Source organism: Dermacentor andersoni, chromosome 1, assembly GCF_023375885.2.
Source record: "Dermacentor andersoni chromosome 1, qqDerAnde1_hic_scaffold, whole genome shotgun sequence".
In the NCBI taxonomy this organism is placed as follows: domain Eukaryota; kingdom Metazoa; phylum Arthropoda; class Arachnida; order Ixodida; family Ixodidae; genus Dermacentor; species Dermacentor andersoni.
In genome coordinates this window covers 335,923,239-335,946,692 of record NC_092814.1, presented here as the reverse complement: position 1 = coordinate 335,946,692, position 23,454 = coordinate 335,923,239, and the positions used below count along the sequence as shown (strand labels likewise).

At 46.7% G+C, this 23,454-nt stretch overlaps 1 protein-coding gene across 2 annotated transcripts in view; it reads right to left on the bottom strand.

Moving 5' to 3' along the window:
• The window catches only part of Ogdh (oxoglutarate dehydrogenase Nc73EF), a 104,121-nt gene that overhangs the window by 6,679 nt on the left and 73,988 nt on the right, over positions 1-23,454 (bottom strand). For both annotated transcript variants that reach the window (XM_050166593.2, XM_055063901.2), the window contains exons 18-21: positions 12,686-12,811; positions 6,136-6,208; positions 4,950-5,113; positions 3,968-4,122 (exon numbers count right to left, since the gene is read on the bottom strand). In XM_050166593.2, the coding sequence (XP_050022550.1) occupies positions 3,968-4,122; positions 4,950-5,113; positions 6,136-6,208; positions 12,686-12,811 (518 nt within the window). The remainder of the gene's footprint in view (positions 1-3,967; positions 4,123-4,949; positions 5,114-6,135; positions 6,209-12,685; positions 12,812-23,454) is intronic.

The window sequence follows — 23,454 nt, the reverse complement described above, 5'->3', positions numbered from 1 at the left end:
AGTACATACTTTTTCTGAGCTCCGGCCAACTACGGTTTAACGAGGTTCGACAGCAATTTCATATTATTTTATGCTTAGTATCGTTTACTGCTCTAGTGCAGCTTCAAATATGTGACCACTAGTCGTGCTCATGAAATTGCCAGAAATCACCAGCAAGCAAGAGCCACAAACACACTGACCGCATGAGTCACGAAATAGTACCTTTTTTTTTTTGTATTGGAACAATAAGCACCGCGTCAGCTTTTGGGAGTAAAGAATTGCAGAGAAAATATACTGTTACTGCATGTCAATATATTAATTCATCATTATTCATCATCAGTATATTTTTGTGTCCACTGCAGGATGAAGGCCACACCCAGCGATCGCCAATTACCCCTGTCGTGCGCAAGCCAATTCCAACTTGCGCCTGCGAATTTCCCGATTTCATCACCCCACCTAATTTTTTGCAGTCCTTGAGTGCACTTCCCTTCCCTCGGCACCCATTCTGTAACTCTAAAGGTCCACCAGTTATCTGCCCTATGCATTACATGGGCTGCCCAGCTCCATTTTCTTTTTTCTTTTAATGTCAGCTAGAATATCAGCTACCCCCGTTTGCTCTCTGATCCACGCCGCTCTCTTCTCGTCTCTTAAAGTTATGCCCAACATTGTTCATTCCATCACTCTTTGTGCAGTCCTTAACTTGTTCTCGAGAGTCTTTGTTAACCTCTAAGTTTCTGCCCCATATGTTACCACTAGTAGAATGCAATGACTGTGCACTTTTCTTTTCAATGACAGTGGTAAGCTCCTAGTCAGGATTTGGTAATGCCTGCCGTCTGCAATCCAACCCATTTTTATTCTACTGTAAATTTCTTTCTCATGATCAGGTCCCCCTGTGAGTAACTGACCTAAACATGTTTGTGTGCAGATTCTAGAGGCTGACCGATGATCATGAATTCTTGCTCGCTTGACAGGCTATTCAACATTACCTTTGTATTCTGCATATTAATCTTAAACCCCACTCTTAAACTATTTAGGTTAAGGTTCGCAATCATTTGTACCAATTCGTCCTCAGTGTTGCTGAAAAGATGGCGAAATGATGGCCTAGTGGCTGAGGTGGATGAGAACGGGCAAACAGATTGTGTCTTGTTCGATTTTAGAAAGGCGTTTGACATGGTTTGTCACTCATTGCTCCTTCAAAAACTTCACGAAGCAAATGTTAATCAAGAGGTGTGTAACTGGATTGCCAATTACTTGTCGCAGCGTCGGCAATGCGTAATACTCAACGGCGCTACTTCTCCTTGGGTCGAGGTCACATCGGGTGTTCCTCAAGGGTCTATTTTAGGGCCGCTATTGTTTTTAGTCTATATTAACGATATTCCTGCCGGGATATCCTCACGTTTACACTTGTTTGTCGACGACTGCGTAGTGTATAGAAAAATAAAAAATGAACAGGACTCCATCGATATGCAGGCTGATCTTACTAACATTGTCTCATGGTGTGAGAAGAGGAAAATGCAACTAAATACAAAAAAATGTGCTCATGCGTCTTTCACAAAAAAAAAAAAGGAAAATAATAGAAACCCGTTATTTTTTGAACACTGATATTACTGACCAGCAATCTATGTATAAATATTTGGGTGTGCCGTATTCAAGTGATTGTTCTTGGAACGCACATGTGAGCAATGTAGTTGCAAATGCCGCCAAAGCGCGAAATTTCATTCAGCAAAATTTGAAATCTTTACCTTTTGCCCTAAAAAATACTGCTTATATTTCATTCGTTCGTCCGATCTTGGAGTATGCGTGTTGTGTTTGGGACCCTCGCCAGAAAACCTTGATCGACCAAATCGAGAGAATACGAAACAGAGCGGCAAGGTTCGTTCATGGGCGATATAAGCGAGAGGAGAGCTGCACTGCAATGAAAAGTGAGCTCGGATGGGAAGCGCTCTCGTCTCGCCGAAGAAAACTGCGACTAAAATTGCTATTTAGCATATATAATAACAAAACCCGAATTAATAGAGACACTTATTTAGAACCACCGCACTATGTATCTAAGAGAACAGATCATGACTTTAAAATTCGAGAATACAGAACTAGAACGAACCTTTATGCTAATTCATTTTTTGTCCTAACTGTAACAGAGTGGAATCGATTATCTTGTGACCAAGTGTGCTGTACGAATGAAGATGTGGTTTTTTCTTTTTTTCGAAGTTGTAACCTTGAGTGCACTTCCCTTCCCTCGGCACCCATTCTGTAACTCTAAAGGTCCACCAGTTATCTGCCCTATGCATTACATGGGCAGGGGGGCTTGCACGCCCCCAGGAAAAGCGGGGTATCTATGAATAAAGAATAAAATAAAGAAATATATCTGAATAAATTGTTGTACAAATGTGGTGTCAATTTTTATTTGTCGAGGTAGTCCTGAAGCAAGGAGCGAGCGTGATAACTTGCAGACCTTACAACGCATATATGAGATCTTGTGCTGCACTTTAAGATGATATATGTACTATTCTACTTTTCACGAGAGTGAAAACTAGAGTTTGTAATAAGACCGCTCCCATAAGTTAGAAGTAGAAAAATAGTGGCATACAACAATATTATATATAATGGTACGCAACATGATTGTATAGTAAGGCAGAACAATTCATCATATTTAACAAAGAGCTCTGTGTTTGTCACGTCTAGTAAAGGAAAAGATGAGCGCTCAGTATGAGTCAACAGTAAGTGCAGACAAGAAGACGTGATTTAAATGAGACACGCCATTGGAAGCGATCTCAAGCCTTCCTGTATACAGTGGTGCCATCTAGTGAAAGTGCCTGAAAATGAGCCATCTCAGTAATGTCTCAGCACAGTAAATGAGAAAAAAAAAAAAAGCCATCAGCTCTGTTACGTTCTACCGGCCAAAGGCCAGCAGCTACGCGATGAAATCCAGGCCGATTCGCAGAGCAAAAAGACGACGCTTTATTTCTAGCTCGGAAATATATATATAGAAGAGAAAAGAGAGAAAGAAGGAAAGAGGGACCATCGACGCATGCGCGGAGAGGTGCACATGGCTCCGAATAGGTTATCTGCAGCAAGCTCTTCCTAAAAAATATATGGAATTAACTTTACACATAGTCCACACATACTTGCGACGTGCAAATGGTTATTTTTGCATTATATTTCGAGTACTTTTAGCGTTACATAAATTTACTTTTAGCCATTCTGGAGATAGTTACATTGGCCACAATGTATTAACACAGAGGCACCCTTGTGATAGCCAAATTTTTCACGCCACTTTCTCTCTAGAGTTGTTATACTAACTCTATGGGTTCTAAACATGTGCCATGCTCTGTGCACCGGCTGTGCAAGCTCCACCCAAACAGGTGTCACCTAGCAATGAAGGCACATTCCTTGCTTCTTTCACCCTTCTTTTTGCACTAAGTTATTGCACCAAGCCTACAATTTCGCTGAAATGATTGCTTACACTTTCCTTCCTGAAACTTTCAACACTTCCTGTGTGTTGCTAGGCTCTTGTTTAGACATCACAACAAAACATCTCTGTTTATCATCCACCTGAGCCACCCATCGTGCAGTGCCTAAAATGGTCCAGCAGAACCACGACATATACTGCACCAAAAGAGGTCAGAAGCATGTGTGCTGGGCAACTGCGTCTGCTCATGCACATGGCGCAGCATGCACGTCAGATAAGACAGGAGTATTGCACATGCATACAAATTGAAGCTGCTGTTTGGATTGATCTGAAACATCCCATTAAAAGCTCTGCAGTAGCTTCAGTGCTACACCATACACCATCAAACTTAATAATGCTTCAATAGCGAAAAAAGTAGCACTTGGTGATCCACTAAGCATCAACAAGTCCTGCTAAACTACCCGAAGTGCGAAGAATGTGCACATGCCGAGGCCTAACTATACCGCAGTTTTCCCCTGCAGTTTTCCGCACCCCAGTCGTGCGTTCGGGCCAGAGGCAGTGCTGGCAAGGACCACTTACTGGATGGGTTTCTGGTGGGCAACCACAGTCTGCAGCCGTGGCTGGACAAAGTACCAGAAGCCCTGATTCTTGTGCTCCTCCTGGACCCAGGAGATCTCGGCGTTGGGGTACCGGTCAACCTCTTGCTTCACCAGGTCAAACGGGAATGGGCAGAGCTGCGCAGGGACAGCACCATGACGTCAACTGCAACTAATCTCGGTTGTGCCCTACAGCGCCTACGTTGTCTGCCTTGCTGTGTCCCGACTACTGCATCATTATTGCCATGCTTAACTCAAACCAACTAGCCGAATTTCGCGCACTTGTGCAGCCTACTCACATTTATATTTGAACTGCTCAAGGCCATAGTATGTATGCGAGTAACCTGGAGCAGAAGTCCCCAAAACTGAAACGAAGAGAGAACTTAACCCAACTTTATTCCATTCAATACAAATTTAAGTTTGTCTGCCCACTGAACTAAGTTATCAAATAAAGTTATGGCTCATGAAAGAGAAAGAGTATGTGTGTGCGTGCATGCACATAGAACAATTTCTTTTTTTCATGTTAAGCCACCACTCCATAACACTCAAGAACAAGCACTCCTCATCATCAATTTTAGCTTTCATGAAGGAGAACGGCACTGCTGCAGTTCGCTTATTTTCACTTTTTTTGTTTTGCTTTCTCTGCCCACCCCGCTCAATGTTATTCCTGCCATTCATGAACTGGCTCCCATTGTTCCATGACATTTGAGGGCATTCAACGAAGTCACTTGCTTACTGGTGTGTGTCAACCTGCAGCACAAATAGCAGCGAAATTTCAGGAACCCACAAGAAAGAACACTCCACCTTTTAAATGGAATTCCAGATTCTCTTCCATGTATGTCTACGTTTTCATGTAAATGTGACCTAATGAATGGGCAGGCAAGTTTGCTACAATCACAAGTTGCAGCAGCACCCCTTCAATATGCAGGTTGCAGAACAATACACGGAAAGGGCAGGCAGGTTACCTGCTCGACACGTGTGATGGCCACTTCAGAGTCGAGGTTCCGTGCCCTGCGCTCTTTGGTGAGTTCGTAGTACACCTTGCCCGAGCACAAAAGGTGGCGGCGCACGGCCGATGCATTGTCCTTAGCTGGGCCACTATCTGGGATGAGCCGCAGGAACGATGTACCTGCAAGCAAGCCACAGAGGGTGCTGACCTTTTAGCAGAGGATAACGTCCTCTGATGGTGCTCTTTTTCTCCTATGACTACCTGTAACTGATAATCGCTATTTCGTGAACAAAACTGAACAAAGCAAAAAAAACAAAGCAAACAAACTGCAAATCTTGTGCACTACTACAAGCTGGCACTATACTGGCACCATTTTTTTAAAAGCAAATAACTTTCTTAGCCCCTTTTGGCTGCTTTCATGGTTGGTGGCAGTCAGTGGTTGGTGGATGATGGTTGGACTTACAACACAAAGGCACTGAGGGAAAGGCACGTGCTCTCACACAAAAAAGTTGCGGGGAGGGGGGGGGGGTCTGTTTCCCATGAGTTTCGCGGAGCCCACGGCAAAGAAAACGTTCGTTCAATAGCTCGTCTGTTTGTTCAGGCTATTCGCTTACGTTAAATCATCTTCAATGGTTTCCGCACAATTATTTTTCTCTGGCTTGTATTCGGTGCACACGCAGTGGTACTAATCATTGAGCCCATATTCTAAAATTGCCTAACGAAGGGCTGAAGAATAATTTCATCCCCTTTTGCCTATCTGAACACTCGCAGACACCTTAGCGCAAAGATGTTTTCGCATTTGGCCCCACGAGTGTCCAATCTGTAAAACCAGGTACAAAACCTACAACCTCAGCAGCCATGGGCTTTCGTTCACTGACTGACTGCAATATGAAGTTTGGTTTCTATTTATCGCTTGTTTGTACAAAAGAAAACGATGAGTTTAGTGCTTTGCTCTTTGTGTCATGAGAAAGAGCTAATGACACCACTAAAACGACTAACTGATAAATGCGGTGTCCGACACGAGCTTGAGCGATGTGAGCTCTGGGTGCAACTGTATTTCTCGCAACATTCCAGAATTCATTAATAAAATCATCTTAAATTTTAACTTCTTTGGTGATTACAGAAAATGTAACATAATGGATTACTGCTACCAGCAGCACTAGCACAATATACCTTGCAGTGAGAGTCAAGAACCCACATACCTTCAGTCATTTCACTGAAGTGCGATTTGGCCTCTGGATGCCGGAGCAGTGACTTTGGTGTCAGAAGGATGAGCTGCAAAGAAGAAAAGTAACAGCCTTCACCTCTGGGAGCAGAGTCCACTGACTCCATGTTAACCAACTGTTTATGTCTTTGTTTACAGGACTGTGCTTCCAAAGTGACCTTAACTGACATGACAGCACTTGTACTTCTTTTCTTGTTTTTCATCACCAATGTAGTGCTATAGTTGCAAAGTAAGGAATAAAGCAAGGCTTTAATAATACTACAAACAAAAATATGGGATAAACCGCAGGAACGATGGTGGCAAAGTTGACCAGCTTTACTACAGTCCTAAATCATCGGCTACATGTTGGAACATGACAAGGCTTGAGGAAAATATATATCAAAATCAAAACACTGCATAAAAACATGATGGCCCCCTTTCATTCGCAAAAAAAAAAAAAAAAGGAAGGAAAGCAAATCGTAATGCAGTGCAGGAAATGCAGTTAGTAGCATCACTTACATGGTCCTGACAAAGGCAGGCCAATTAGGGTGGCTCAATTTCAGCAGCTTAGCATATGTGAGGTCCAAGAAACCAAGGGACCATTTTGGTATAACTCAGTCAGGCCCCCAACGTATTAGTTCGCATGGCCATAGCCAATGAGAAGTGTTCAAACACAAAACTATAAAGACAATTCAACAATCGTTCAGCTGTCTATGGGCAGTGACGTGGCTGAATGCCACATTATCACACTACTAGCTTCTCAGTTTATAAACAGCCCTTGCTCCATCAAACAAAGAAATCAACTCGTAGAACAATCCCAGCAGCCAAAGGCAATGGACATGGTAGTTCCCTTTGCACACTCTCACAAAGTGAAAGGAAATGCCACCGATCATCTGATTTTCCTTTCTCACATGCCAGCGGAGTGAATTAGTGCCGGCATGCAAGGGTTCAAAGGAGCTCTGTCTATACTCGTGGATAACTTTCTGTGGCAATGAAGGGAAAGCTATGGGAGCAGAGCTTCCGCCCATGTGTTGCAGTGTGAAGTAGACAGGCAGCGTTTGGCAGCGCTTTGGGTTTCTCAGAACTTGACAAAGCTGCCACGTGTGACGGTTACCAGTTTGCCCAGATGCAGAAAAACCACAAGACAAACTTGAACACTCAGAGGTGTGCTTTATGTTATTTAGCTGTTGCAAATAAGCTGTTTAGGTTTTCCTTTTCCCCAATTAAACTAAAGCGTATGAATATGTAGAAGTACTTTCAGATGCTCTCACTCGTGCACGCTTTGCCTCCATAGCTTTCCCTTCATTGCCACAGAAAGTTGTCCGCGACTATAGTGAGTCTATGAGGCGTTGTATTTTCTCGTGTATGTAATCCACCCCAAAAATTAAGAGTGGATGCTGTACAGAAATTTTACCTTCACATACAGCTTCAGTCACAGCAATGCAGACGAGTGCATTGTCATGAAGCTGCACTGCCTATCAACAGAAGGCAGCAGTAGACAGAAGGCAACATAACAAAACTAGCTTTTCCCTGGAGCTTTGCCAACAATTAGGCTGGGTTAACTTTTTGTAACAATTTGGATGTCACTCAGTTATTTACAGTTAGAGTAACAGCAAAGAAGTAAGGCAACTAATTTGTCCTTCAACAAACAGAGCTACACAGTTTTAAATTCCAAACGAGTTTCCTTGTAGCTGTAGAGAGGGTAGTGAGAACATAACATTGATGAAATTGAACAAGGATTGGACTGTTCAATGGTGCCATCATTTTAATGCTGAAATCTTGAACACACTACTTCTTGCCTGTTTTCCAAATGGTACGGGAGTGATGGTTATATTCAGAACAGTGTAGTCAAACAGTATAATCAAAACCTCCCCCTCAAGCTTTGCAATAAAGCGCCTTAGCCACTGACATAAAACAGCTATGCCACCACAGCCACCAATATGCTAACTGTGCCTACGCAACCAATAAACCCCTCAATTCTTTGACAACCACAGAGCATTGCTACACCCACACCTAGTCTTTGGGGGAAAGGGCAAAGACAGACTTCTGTCTTACATTGATATTGATGTGAGCATTAGCTTGGAGCAGTGGCAGTAGAAAAGCATTCTCGACCCTTCCTGTCCTTACAATTTAAGCACATTCATAGCCATAGTAGGTCTACATGCTCTCATATATGTGCCTTGTGCATCTGTTCTGAATGCATTGTCTCTTGCGCTAAGAAACAGCATAACTTTTGCTCGTAGAAACATCAGCCACAAGTCAAAAGCTGCTGCAAGTGACATAAATTAGAAAGCACAACTTGTATGAACCAAGGAGTTGCCTCACAGTTTTGCCTAGAATCTCTAGATTGGTCGAACAGACTGGCAGACATAAGAAAATGCTAGTATCTAAATACAAGGCAATAAGCATGTACAAATTATTTAAAGAACACTACCAAGGTCAATTCATCATCCATGGTCAGCTTATGCCAGCTGACTCTTCCCTATGCCTTCCAGTTTCCTAATGTCATCACTTTGTCTAATCCTCTGTGTTTCCCATCCCTTGGTACCTGCACTGCTATTCTAATGCAGCACCGTTATCTTCTTTGTGTATTATGCAAACTGCCTAATTCTTTCTCTCAATGTTGAGTAGTGTCAGTTACCTACATTGGCTGTCTAAACTGTACTGCCATATTCCCATTTCTAAATGTCACACCAATTATTTTTCGTTCCACAACTCACTACAGGGTCATTAGTCTCCTTTCAAGGAATTTTTTAACTAAGCAAAATGATGCCTCTGCATATGGGATGGCAATGAACTACAGCATCACCAATAGCATACTTTATTTTTGCTCAACAGTAAGGGCAGAATTTACAGCGGGGCGCAGGGTGGCATGCGCATTTAGTAGTGGAAGTTGCATAACCTCGAGTTTCGGAGGCCTTAAAAGCGAGTGGCAGACAAAGCGTTCATTGCCTGCTGACAGCCCTTACCACTATAACGTCGTCCCAATGTGGGCGACACTATCAGTCGCGGGGCCCGAGTGGACGCAAAAGCGTGGTAGGCTTCACTTCGTACCGCTGATGTGAATATATCGTTGACATGGTATGAAACCGTATCTTTCGTTGCCGGCTTTCAAATTCAACAAAATAAACTTTTTTTCTCAATCAAATTTGCTTTTTCAGATTGCACAATAATGAAAAAAATTTAGCAGTTCTTATCACGTAGGAAAAATTTATCAACAACAGTACTTATTTGCATCAAAGGTCGAATTTCAATATAACGAAAAAAATTGCCAACTTTAACGACTTCGGTATACTATTGAGGTTTAACTGTGTGAGCGTGTAAGTGGTGAAGCGTTATATGTTCATGATGATTGGTTGCTATCTAGAATGTCATTGGAAAAGCATAATCTTCAGTATCCAGGTCATTCTGCACATCTTTGCTAACAAGTTGCTGCCGAACAATATTAAAATGGGATGGCCTATACCCTTGGTGGCCATGGAGGCTTCCCTTTGATTACACTGCAACTCACGAATTATTTTAGTGCAGCTTATTATTCAAATCAGATAAATGTCAGTGCTCTGCACCACGCAGCATTTCACTTTCTATATACTGATACTATGTGGACTGCCACCTTCCAGCACCTAAAGATTATACATAACCCTACCAAAATTGTGGTCATGGTCTCTTAACAGAAAAATATGCACATTTTCCTCTGCAGACTGGTAGCAGAAGATCCATCAATATACTGGTATATTCGGTAAAAGTGTGGTGTCTGCTATGAGCCAAAAGGTACAAGTCAGTACTCCTCAGAAGGACAAGCATCTCTCGTATCATGCAATTACAGCATGTCTTTGGAGAATTCCTATGGTTGATATTGAAAAGGCTTTCCTTGGTGCATGCTTGTCTGATTCATCCACTACAACAGAATGTTTTTGCCAGAAGATTTACAGAAAGTCTTACTAAATCCACAAGAAGAACTTGCCATCCTGTGTGGAACTAACTGGACAAATAACTACCTTGTGTCTGCTAAGCAAAGGAAAGCTTCTCCAAGTCAATCAGTGGAATTCATCTTTACTTACTGCTGTGCTGCTAGCTGCAAGTCAGAGGCAAAGAGAGAGAGGTGCAAGGTGTTTGACTTCACAAGATCCTAGTGACCCTCACATCTGTGAAAATTTCCTCTTTGTTTTGGCTTCCTTTAAATGCGAAACATGCGCTTACGCCTTCAGTCACCAGAAAGCTTAAGTAGCGATCTGGCTTTTAGAAGTTCCCTTCTGTGTTTACAGTGACAGGCACACAAGAGTGTTTGTGCAGTAGCTGTGGACTGTGAAAAGATGTACAGAAACTAAAGCTGCAAGAACTGGAACTATGTGAGTGTATTTGAACAAACATTTTACTTTTATGCCTGACTTCCCCTATCCCCCCGAACACACACACAAAAAAGAATAAAATTGTATATATGCTTGAGGTAGGATGGCACGTAGCACAATGTTGAACGTAGCACAATGTTGAAGTTAAAATACCACTCAGCACTGGCCTGATGCAAGGACATGGTCAGATCTGTGGTGCCAAGTCCAGCTGCTTCTGGACTCAGATACACCGATGCACATACTAGTGCATACAGTCGAACACCGCTACAACAAAATGACCTGTAGGTTATGGTGAAGAATTTTGTATGTCCCAGCCGAATTCAAACCTGTCAAGTGCATTGTGAACATCTATACCACGAAGACCCTTACAATGAATTTGCCAGCACAATGAAGGAGTATAGGTGACCCTAGAGACTTATTTCTTCCTTTACAATGAACGCACATAGCAGCGCCACACCACTTCCCCCTCTGTTGCCGCCACATAACGGCGGTGCACGTAGGAAGTGCCACCACATGTGAGGGTTCAGACATCACAGTAGAGCTGTGGTGAGTTATATAACAAGGAGTTATTAGGTAACAAGACAAACCAGTTATGAGCAAAGTTAGTGCAAGCTCCCCTGCATATAGTGGTCAAAAATTTTCTTTACAAAAGTGAACGATGCTGAAAACAAAATCTTCATTCTCTTTCACAACTAGAGTGTACAATGCTCTCTCTAAAGAGATTCCTGGCAGAGAATGACAGCCCAGTGGTCAAGTAGCTCCGACATGTTATGAGCTAACTGTCCTGCAGATGTAGAAGATGCTGAAGTGTAGAGCGGACAAGAAGAGGACGGAGTGAGGTCTATCATCTGCCATCTTCGTTGTTGCAGCCACATTTCTAGTCTCCTTGCACATAGTGTAAATAAACCCCCTTTTCTGTACATCTCCCCGTAACATTTTGGTGGAGGTGCGGGCTACATCGCGATCCCATCACGGAATTTTGCAGCGGACATCTTGTGGGTCATTTGACCATGTCGACTGAGAGGCCCGTTGCTTCGGCTACCACAACACCGACTGTCTTGACCAAACAACGAGATCCTGGCTCCTCCTCCGGCACTGACACCATGGATGTCGAAGATTGGCTAATCAAACACGAACAAGCCAGCAAGAACAACCGGTGGTACCGGACTATAATGCTGGCTAACATCATCTATTACCTCAAGGGAACAACCTGTGTTTGGTTCCAAACACACCAGGAGGAATTGACCAGTTGGGACACCTGGAAACAAAAGCTACAGGAACTCTTTGGGAAGCCAGTGGGATGCCAGCGAGTCGCCAAGGAGGAACTTTAGTGCCCGGCCCAAACAAGTACTGAACCGCACATTGTGTACATTCAAGATGTATTAGCACTCTGTCAGCGAGTCAATGACAAGATGCCCAAAGCTGACAAAGTCAGCCACATTCTTAAAGGCATTGCTGACGCCTCCTTTAAGAATGTGGCTGGCTTTGTCAGCTTCGGGCCATTGGGAAAGCACAGTAAATAGTACTATAATGGGGGCTATGACTGCACAACTTATCTTTGACAGTGCCAGCGTAATAACACAAGAAAAGAAAAGTTGGTTTTGTTTAGGTCGTTGTTTGCACCAGGCATGTTCCGCGCTCTTATTTCTTGTTGTCTTTACCAAAGGTATATCTTTTTCTAAATGCTTCCACAAGGTTAAATCAATCATTACATATTAATCGATCAATCAGTTCACACAGTTTCTTTTCCTTTTCTATGCAAGCCCGTTCTGATCTAAAAACCAGTTTAACTCATACAACAGTCCATTCTAAACATAAGGGCCCGTAGGAAGAAGGCTGGCTGACTGCTCAACAGAGTAATAAACACTGTATATTCCATTCAACTGGCACCACAAGAAAGGTAACCACTAGCCATTATTAGTGAATGACAGCCATGGCTGAAAGGAAAGGAAATGAACTCGCTGCAGCATTCCATGGAGCATGCGTCAAGAAACCTCAATAAAAATTAGCAGTGAAACTATCAATTAGCAGTATAGTCTCAGCCCTTCATTCGGGGTTTCCTAGTGTCCAAGTCCAGCAATGGTGAGCATGACTGTGTGTTGCCAGGCAGAAACCATGCTCATGCATTGAGAGCACAGTGAAACCAGTCCGCTGAAAAAAGAAAAAAAGATAGAAAGAAACTGCAATGCCAATACTCACTGGTTTCCTGAAGGGTAAGGTAATCTGCCTCCGCAACACATGGAAGTAGTTGGCAGGCGTCGTGCAGTTGGCAACAATCATGTTGATGTCGTTCAGCTGCCGCATGGGAAAGTCCTCGTCGATGGTCTGTCAGCAGAAGAACGCAGAGCCACAACTGAGAGGGGGTGCCACTAATTCCTCCCAAAGCAATGCAATGCTGTACTATATGTGCAAAATTTAGAAAGAATGTGGTTTCACAACCCAACTTGTATCAATCGGACAGCACAATTGGCTCACCTTCAACTGCGGCACTTGTATGCTTAGCATGGGTGTTACATGCCCCTCAAGTTCCCAATCATGCAGTATGACCTCAGGAATGTGCTTCACTTACTTTTGCCACAGATAAGTACAGTAGAATCTCGCTTAATTGAAACTCCAAGGTGAGCGGAAATTTATTCAAATAAAACAGTTCGAACTACTGAGAGCCCTTTCAAGTATAGCGCCCAATCAATTATGTGGTACAGCGCACAAAACCAAAAGCGTCACTGGGCTTGCATTGAAAAAGTCTTAGCTTTCCTCCATCAGCACATGTGCTAGAAGAAGCCTTGGGTTCAGTATCCAAGGGCGATAAGATTGCTGTGGGAGAGAGGGAAAACGTGCGAGAGTCAGCCAAGAAGGATAGTGGCTTGACGTGAGCCCAAAGTTGGAGATGACGTGGTCGAGCACGTGCTAGGAGGCGGGCGTAGGTGAGCGCGCAGCAACGTGATCAAGCGCACGCTGGGGGGCTCCTTCCTGCTCCTTCTAAGTCGGATGGGAAAGGAGGGTGTGAACTGTTCTGCTTATCGGTCTCAGCTTCCTGTATGTCTTTCCCCATTATTTTTACACCAAACATTAAGGTAGCTAATCACAGATCAAACCTTCGCCTTTGGCTCAGGTTTGTCCGAAAAGTTGTGCATGGGAGCAAGAGATTTTGTTTGCAATAATCGTTGCATGGTTTTGGGAGGTTGAATTAGTAGGAGTCTCTATTCAAATATATATAGGACTTTTCCGGGACCAACAGAACAGTTTGAATTATCTGTCACTTCGTATTGAATTATCAGTATTGAGCAGCTTGACCTCTAGCACCATGTTCCACTTACTTTTGGCACTGATATTACACCAACACTGAAGCTCTGTAAAAGCTCTCAAATGGATGCTTCGACCTCAGGACAATTTTCAATTGAATTTTTTGCACATATACGGGGGTGTCTAGCAACTCTCTTTTTCAAAATTCCCCAACTTTTACAGGTCTTCCATGACTTCCGCAGTGAAAATTCCCAGACTAAAAGAACTTCAGTAGACAGCAACAGATCTTTAACACAATTTTTCTCACAATATAGAAAAAAATTGAGGAATCCAGAAGAAACTTGAGGAAAAATTTGCACCTCATACCTTAGCCAGCTATTCTATCTACTGCCTTCAGTCTATTCACACTGACGTCCAATGGTTGCAGCATGACAGCACTGCCACCCGGAATAGCGGCCATATCTGTGTGGATATGGTGCAGTTGTTCCTTAACATTATCCGACAAGTGACTGCGGAACCTGCCCACAAAAGTGCTGATGCTGATAGCCGATATGAATATATTGTCACGTGGTGGTGACGTAGAAGAACACAGTAGCAATACTGTGAACGAGAAAACTAAGTTTTATTGGGCGAACTTGTGCCCACAAAACAGGCTACACTTATAACACAACGAAAGCGGCGAACACAGTCGGCGATCGTCGGAAATCTGCCCAGCGGGTCAAGCGCGTCGGCTTTTATACAGCAGTCGTCGAATGTTCCAGACTAATCGCTGGGACCCGCGCGTATTCCACAATGTTCTACGCCATTCGCGTCAGGCGATGAAATCAGATAACATAAGGTTCGGCGACAACAGACAGCCGGGTAGAATCATCGATAACTTTCCAGAAACGTCGGATACATGCAGGCGCGTCCGTCGCTGCGCGATTACAGTTGTTAAGCGGCGAAACGTGGTCGCCCGATAAAGATAAGTACACGTGTCATTACCCCCCTCTTAAAAAGCATCGCCCCGATGCTGCTAACAAACGAAAGTAACAAAGAAAAGCACTCGTAGCAAAGAAAACTACAAACTAAGGAAGTTCATCAGCGTCCGTAAAATGGTTTAAGGCGCACCACGTGGACCACTTCAGATCGTGCGCGGCGCCGCTGTGAGTGCGAAATGCCGTCTGGCACGACCTCATAGTCTAGTGCGCCAATACGTCGGATGACCTTGTAGGGTCCGAAATAGCGTCGCAGCAGCTTCTCACTGAGTCCTCGCCGGCGTATCGGGGTCCATACCCAAACACGGTCGCCGGGCTGGTACTCGACGAAGCGTCGTCGGAGGTTGTAGTGTCGGCTGTCGGTACGCTGCTGGGTCTTGATCCGTAGGCGAGCGAGCTGTCGGGCTTCTTCGGCGCGCTGGAGATAGGTAGCGACGTCAAGATTCTCCTCGTCAGTGACGTGCGGCAGCATGGCGTCGAGCGTCGTCGTCGGGTTCCTGCCGTAAACCAACTTGAATGGCGTGATCTGTGTTGTTTCTTGCACCGCCGTGTTGTAGGCGAAGGTGACATACGGCAGGACCGCGTCCCACGTCTTGTGCTCGACGTCGACGTACATCGCTAGCATGTCGGCGAGGGTCTTATTCAGCCGCTCCGTAAGACCATTCGTCTGCGGATGGTAGGCCGTTGTCCTCCTGTGCCTTGTCTGACTGTATTGCAGAATGGCTTGGGTGAGCTCTGCTGTAAAAGCCGTTCCTCTGTCGGTGATGAGGACTTCTGGGGCACCATGTCGCAGCAGGATGTGCTCGACGAAAAATTTCGCCACTTCGGCTGCGCTGCCTTTTGGTAGAGCTTTAGTTTCAGCGAAGCGGGTGAGGTAGTCCGTCGCCACGACGATCCACTTATTCCCGGATGTTGACGTCGGAAACGGCCCCAACAAATCCATCCCAATCTGCTGGAATGGTCGACGAGGAGGTTCGATCGGCTGTAGTAACCCTGCTGGCCTTGTCGGTGGTGTCTTGCGCCGCTGACAGTCTCGGCATGTCTTGACGTAACGGGCGACGTCGGCGGTCAGACGCGGCCAGTAATACCTTTCCTGTATCCTCGACAGCGTCCGGGAGAATCCAAGGTGCCCAGCGGTTGGATCGTCGTGTAGGGCGTGCAGTACTTCTGGACGCAGCGCTGACGGTACAACAAGAAGGTAGCTGGCGCGGACTGGTGAGAAGTTCTTCTTCACGAGCAGGTTGTTTTGTAGCGTGAACGAAGACAACCCGCGCTTAAATGCCCTAGGGACAACGTCGGTGTTCCCTTCCAAGTACTCAACGAGGCCTTTTAGCTCCGGGTCTGCTCGCTGCTGTTTAGTGAAGTCTTCCGCGCTTATTATTCCAAGGAAGGCGTCGTCGTCCTCGTCGTCTTGCGGCGGGGGATCGATGGGGGCGCGTGATAAGCAGTCGGCGTCAGAGTGTTTTCTTCCGGACTTGTATATTACGGTGACGTCATATTCTTGCAATCTGAGGCTCCACCGCGCCAGCCGTCCTGAAGGGTCCTTTAAGTTAGCTAGCCAACACAACGCGTGATGGTCTCTGACGACTTTGAATGGCTTGCCATAGAGGTAAGGGCGGAATTTTGCTGTAGCCCAAATGATGGCGAGGCATTCCTTTTCAGTCGTAGAATAATTGCCTTCCGCTTTTGACAGCAACCGGCTAGCATAAGATATCACCCGTTCAAGTCCGTCTTTCCTCTGGACTAGGACGGCACCGAGGCCTAGGCTACTGGCGTCAGTGTGGATTTCAGTATCGGCGTCCTCGTCGAAGTGTGCAAGTACCGGCGGCGACTGCATGCGTCGTTTGAGTTCTTGAAATGCGTCGGCCTGCGGCGTTTCCCACTTGAACTCGACATCACATTTCGTTAGATGTGTTAGCGGCTCCGCGATGCGTGAAAAGTCCTTGACAAAGCGCCTATAGTAGGCACACATGCCAAGGAATCTGCGCACTGCCTTCTTGTCGATTGGCTGCGGGAACTTTGCGATGGCAGCTGTCTTCTGCGGGTCGGGGCGTACTCCAGATTTGCTGATGACGTGGCCTAGGAATAGAAGCTCATCGTAAGCGAAGCGACACTTTTCAGGCTTCAGAGTGAGCCCTGATGACTTGATGGCCTCTAATACTGTCGCAAGCCGCTTAAGGTGATCGTCGAAATTTCCGGCGAAGACGACGACGTCATCCAAGTAAACAAGACAGGTCTGCCACTTCAATCCTGCTAAAACCGTGTCCATGACGCGCTGGAACGTTGCAGGCGCCGAGCACAGTCCAAATGGCATAACCTTGAATTCATAGAGGCCGTCTGGCGTGATGAAGGCGGTCTTTTCGCGATCCCTTTCGTCGACTTCTATTTGCCAGTAGCCAGACTTGAGGTCCATCGATGAGAAGTATTTAGCATTGCAGAGCCGATCTAATGCGTCGTCTATCCGTGGGAGGGGGTATACGTCTTTCTTCGTGATTTTGTTCAGTCGACGATAATCGACGCAGAAACGTAGGGTTCCGTCCTTTTTCTTCACTAAAACAACTGGAGACGCCCACGGGCTTTTCGACGGCTGGATGATGTCGTCGCGCAGCATTTCGTCGACTTGTTGTCTTATAGCTTCGCGTTCTCGCGTCGAAACTCGGTAAGGGCTCTGGCGTAGTGGTCGAGCGCACTCTTCGGTTATTATGCGATGCTTTGCGACTGGTGTTTGTCGAATCCTCGATGACGTCGAAAAGCAGTCTTTGTATCGTCGAAGCAGACTTCTGAGCTGTTGCTGCTTAATCACGGGGAGACTTGGATTTATGTCGAAGTCTGGCTCGGGAACTACGGTCGTCGGGGTAGATGCAACAGAATCCGAGAGGACAAAGGCATCGCTGGTTTCCTGAATTTCCTCGATGTATGCGATCGTCGTGCCCTTGTTGATGTGCTTGAACTCCTGGCTGAAGTTTGTCAGCAACACTTTCGTGTTTCCTCCGTGCAGTCGAGCGATCCCTCTTGCGACGCAAATTTCACGGTCGAGCAATAAACGTTGGTCGCCTTCGATGACGCCTTCTACGTCAGCGGGTGTTTCGGTGCCGACCAAAATAAAAATGCTGGAGCGAGGCGGGATGCTCACTTGATCTTCGAGCACACTCAAGGCGCGGTGACTACGACAGCTCTCCGGCGGTATCGCTTGATCTTCCGACAGCGTTATTGACTTCGACTTCAGGTCGATGATTGCGCCGTGTTGGTTCAGGAAGTCCATGCCGAGAATGACGTCTCGTGAACACTGTTGCAGGATAACGAAGGTGGCAGGGTAAGTCCGGTCATGAATGGTAATTCTTGCCGTGCAGATACCACTCGGCGTGATTAGGTGTCCTCCAGCGGTCCGAATTAACGGGCCTTCCCATGCAGTCTTAACTTTCTTCAATTGGGCTGCGATGGGTCCACTCATGACAGAGTAATCGGCTCCGGTGTCTACTAAGGCGGTGACTGCGTGGCCGTCGAGAAGCACGTCGAGGTCGGTGGTTCTTTGTCTTGCGTTGCAGTTACGCCTCGGCGTCGGATCACGGCTGCGTCGCGTTGACCTGTGGTTGGTACGTGGCGTCGTTAGGTGGTCTTTCGTCAGCGTGTTCTTTCCTGCTAGACTTCGTCGGGACGGCGGTGTGTCGTCGTTGTTATGTCGTCGAGATAGGCTTTTCGGCGTCTTCGTCGGCGGCGGAGGATCTTCGTCAGTTCGACGAACAGCAACCGCACCTCCATCGGTTGCTGCTTTTAGTTTTCCGGATATGGGCTGACGGACCGGCCCCGGGCTGGGCCAGTGTATGGTCGGCGCTGTGGCGACAGGTAGCGGCCTGGTGACGGCGAACGGGACGGTCGTCGAGGGCTCCACTTAGTAGCGGCGAGGTAGTCGGCGATGTCACGAGGGCGTTCACCTTCCCTCGGGCGCTGTGCGTTGACGGCGAAGCCTCGCAATCCCAGCTCGCGGTATGGGCATCGCCGGTAAACATGGCCGGCTTCGCCGCAGTGGTAGCAGAGCGGGCGGTGGTCGGGGGCGCGCCAAATGTCCGTCTTCCTCGCGTAGGTGCGCTGGGCGACGGATGGTCGTACTGGCGGCGGCGGCGGACGACGGAATTGGGGCGTTGCAGGGCCCTGATGCGGTCGCGGAGGGGGACCTTGACGGCGTGCGACGGCGGCGTTAGTCATCGCTTCTGGCTGAGGCTGCGGTACTTGTGGTTGCACCTCAGGAACTCCAAGCGATCGGTGCACCTCTTCTTTCACGATGTCGGCGATCGAGGCCACTTGAGGCTGCGACGATGGCAAGACCTTGCGCAGTTCTTCGCGCACAATGGCCCTGATGGTCTCGCACAGATCGTCCGTGGCCAGTGATTGAATTCCGGCGTAGCTTGTTGGCTTGGTGCGGCGGTCGAATTGCCGGTTCCGCAATTCCAGTGTCTTCTCGATGCTCGTCGCCTCACGAAGAAACTCGTCGACGGTCTTCGGTGGGCTTCTTACCATTCCGGCGAAAAGTTCCTCCTTTACGCCTCGCATCAAGAAACGCACTTTTTTCTCTTCGGACATTTCCGGGTCGGCGTGCCGGAAAAGACGGGTCATCTCTTCTGTGAAGATGGCGATGGTCTCATTGGGTAGTTGGCCTCGGGTTTCCAGTAGAACTTCGGCCCTTTCTTTTCGCACAACGCTCGTGAACGTCCTCAGGAAGTTACTGCGGAATAGGTCCCATGTTGCTAGGGTGGACTCCCGGTTTTCGAACCAAGTCCTCGCGGCATCTTCCAAGGAGAAGTACACGTGTCGTAGCTTATCCTCAGAGGTCCAGTTATTGAAGGTCGAGATCCTTTCGAACGTTTCGAGCCAGGTTTCAGGATCCTCTGACGTAGCTCCACGGAAGGTAGGGGGCTCCCTGGGTTGTTGAAGTACGATGGGTGACACTGGGGCAGCCATCGTGGTTGTCTTGGCCACAATCTTCTTGGGCTTCTCAGGTAGAAGTCCGTGCTCCGGGGGCAGCTGTTGTAGACGACGGCTTGCTCGCTGGTCCAGGACTACGTTGGTGCTCTCTTTGCGGTCCGGGCTTGGATCACGGCTTGTCGGGGGCGTCCGGTACATGGACGAAAAGCACCTCCACCAGATGTCACGTGGTGGTGACGTAGAAGAACACAGTAGCAATACTGTGAACGAGAAAACTAAGTTTTATTGGGCGAACTTGTGCCCACAAAACAGGCTACACTTATAACACAACGAAAGCGGCGAACACAGTCGGCGATCGTCGGAAATCTGCCCAGCGGGTCAAGCGCGTCGGCTTTTATACAGCAGTCGTCGAATGTTCCAGACTAATCGCTGGGACCCGCGCGTATTCCACAATGTTCTACGCCATTCGCGTCAGGCGATGAAATCAGATAACATAAGGTTCGGCGACAACAGACAGCCGGGTAGAATCATCGATAACTTTCCAGAAACGTCGGATACATGCAGGCGCGTCCGTCGCTGCGCGATTACAGTTGTTAAGCGGCGAAACGTGGTCGCCCGATAAAGATAAGTACACGTGTCAATATCCAGTTCACAAAAGTGAGAAAGAAGCTGGAGCCACGTTTTGTGCAGATACAGCACACTACTTCCCTAATATTACCCGTCAAGTGGCTGCGGAAGCTGTCCACAAAAGCTAACTGACGATGCTGATGGCGATAGCCAATGTGGATAGATAGAGTTCGCGAATGTGAGGAAAGTTGAAACCACGTTTTGTGTGGATACAATGAAGTTGTTCGCTCCCTAACATTAACCATCAAGTGACTGCTGAAGCTGACCACAAAAGCTAACACTGGTGATGCTGATGGCGATAGCCGATATGGATAGATAGAGTTCACGAAGGTGAGAAAGAAGCTGAAGCAGTTTTCTGCAGATACGGCACAGTTGTTCCTTAACATTATCCGACAAGTGAATGCGGAGGTTTTCAATGAAAGCCAACAGTGCTGATGGCAATAGCCGATATGGATAGAGTGAGTTCACAAGGGAGGGAAAGAAGCTGAAGCCGCATTCTTATGTGCTATCAGTGGGCGGAACCTGGAAGCTCGTGCACGCGCGCACGCATTTTGACGACTATTGGCAGTGTGGGTCGTGGAAAGCGATGGCGTCGCCCTTGTATGAATGTTCTTTTTTTTTAAATATTCTTTTCAGGAAAACAGGGTGCGGCCTGTACATAGGCACACACTTACACATATTTGTATGGTAGTGAAGTTCATCGTCATTGCTCTCAGACAGCACTTTATTGCTGTCTATGAAGAACCACAACATGTCCTATGTACGGTCTATAGTGCATTTAATATTCTGCATTTATCAAACTCTGCTACAATTGCAAACAAAATGATGGCCCCCGCCTAGGCTAACCACTTTGCTAGTTTGTCCTGCAATGCATGCAATTCTCCGGAATGCAAAGAACACTTGATGCGACTTGTTGCTGCTAGCTAAACACGTAAAAATAAACTTGTCGTTTGAATGCACTTTTGTAATCAGACTGAAAGTGGTGCATCGCTGTCATGCTATGCCACGTAGAGTTAATATAACCGACTCTAGAGGAGAAGCTCCCTATAGCACCCATGAGAGCACTGCATGGGCCGTTTTTTCAGGCCCGGGCCCGGCCCGAGCCCAAAAGTGCTATGTGGCGGCCCGCCCGAGCACAGCTCGGTAGTTTCAAACCTGACCCGTACCCGGCCCGGACGTGAAGGATTTGGGCCTGGCATGGCCCGGCCCCCAGTTCAGCCCGCTAGTCCATGAACTTAAGCGAAGCATGGTCCAATTCTTGGTAATTGTGAAGATACCATCTGCAGCACAGGACATCTTCTAGAGATAGTTTTCACTGTGTCCACGCGGCTGAGCCCACTCTGTAGATACTTACGGGAACTAGCAACACTGAAGCATATAATCTGGGACTGCGAGCAGGACAAGCCTCCTACTAACCTGATGGCCTCTCCCTCACCTGAAGCACGGGAGGCCGTCGTGAGCAGTTCTAGCCTAGACACCCAACTCCAGGCAATAGAACGAGCTGAAGAAGTTGCCATCAAACATCAATTTATGGCTATCTGGCCCACCTGAAAAAACCACGCCTAATCACCCCGCTTAACGCTGATGAAATAAAGTTTTTCCTACCTATAGTAAGTCGTTTTCAAAAGTCACCAATAGCATATGCGGCCTATAAAGGGCCTGACGGAGACCTGGGCCCATTACGGGACCGATCGAGGCCCAGGCCTGACCTGAGCTCGAAGCTCCTTGGCCCGAGCTCGGCCCGGGCCCGCAATAGAGATAGCTTGCCCGACCCAAGCCCGGCCCGAGCCCATGCAGTGCTCTAGCGCCCATGTAATGAAATCAGTAACTGCAAGGGCATCACCATGTTGCTACTCGGCAAAGGTGCACAGGCACAGACGACGAGATAAGATTTAGATAAGATGTGCAATCACCGTATCCTAAGCCTCCTTCAGGATGGTAGCACCATCTAGCCCAGCTGCCTGCAAATACATTCATTCATGCACCATAAATTCACATCAAAATTTTATAAATAGCCATCGAACGTTTCTGAAAAATATATGGAATGAACTTTACACATTGTTCATACTTACGTGCTATGTGTAAATACTTGTTGTCACATATTTCTGAATATATTTGGTGTTACGATATTGAGAGGTAGCAACATGATGGTGCTTTTGCGGTTGCCACTTTTTTCGCCTAGCTTTTTCTCTAGAGTTAGTATACTGACTCTATGCTATGTGAGAACTGGTTCTGTCAGCATCCATGTTGCCATCTTGCAATATCAATGGCAATGACACTGGCTAGGCTGACTGACAGTAGGCTATTGCGAATGCAGTTTTGGTGTTGGTTTCCGTTTCGTATTGGATTGCACAGGCCAAACAAGTTTTGGGTGATCTTGGGAAAAAAATGGTGTGCTATATAACCAGTTATATACTAAAATTCATTGCGAGCCACTGTTTCCTCTTTAAAACCTTCCCAAGTCAGGATGAAAATAGGCGTTTCGACAGGAGATGATGTGGGTTCGACTTGTTTAGTGCTGCAAAGACGCACTCCCGCTGTCGGAGTCACCACTGTGGTCGCTGTTGGGGCCAGGCGCGTGCACGGTGACCAGCCACGTTCAAATTATTTGGCAAAGGCTAAGTTCAAGATTAAAATAACGAAGACTTTGTCCCACAGAAATGTTTGAATGCCAGCCGAGACCTCCAGTAAGGATCGAATTAACTGAAAGATTGAATTAACTGGAGTCAAATGACGAGAAGTCTACTGCAATAGCCTTTTTCTCAGCCCAGTACTGCAGCATATCTACGCAAAAAGTGAGTTATGGCAACCCTGTGTCAAGTATACTGGAGCAAGCAATTTGCTCTTCAATGTCATACTCCGGGCACATACCTTAGACGTATATACACATACACACACATACCATACAGACTTGTATAAGGGCCACACCTCCAACTTGGCAGCCCAAAATTTGGAGAAAAAAAGATTTCCCACAGAAGAGCAATTGCGTTCGGGGATCCAATGCCACACGAGCACTGGCGAATTTTTTCGCGCTGCATACTTCTGCGTGCCGCTAGTAGATGGCAAGAGCTGCATGTTGACCTCTAATGCAATTGTACATTAGGGGATCTGGGGTGCGCACAAGTCAAGGCTATGCTGGAACCATTTTGATCAAAAGGTTCGGTCCCGTATAAAGGCCAAACCTCATTAAAATTGTAAGAA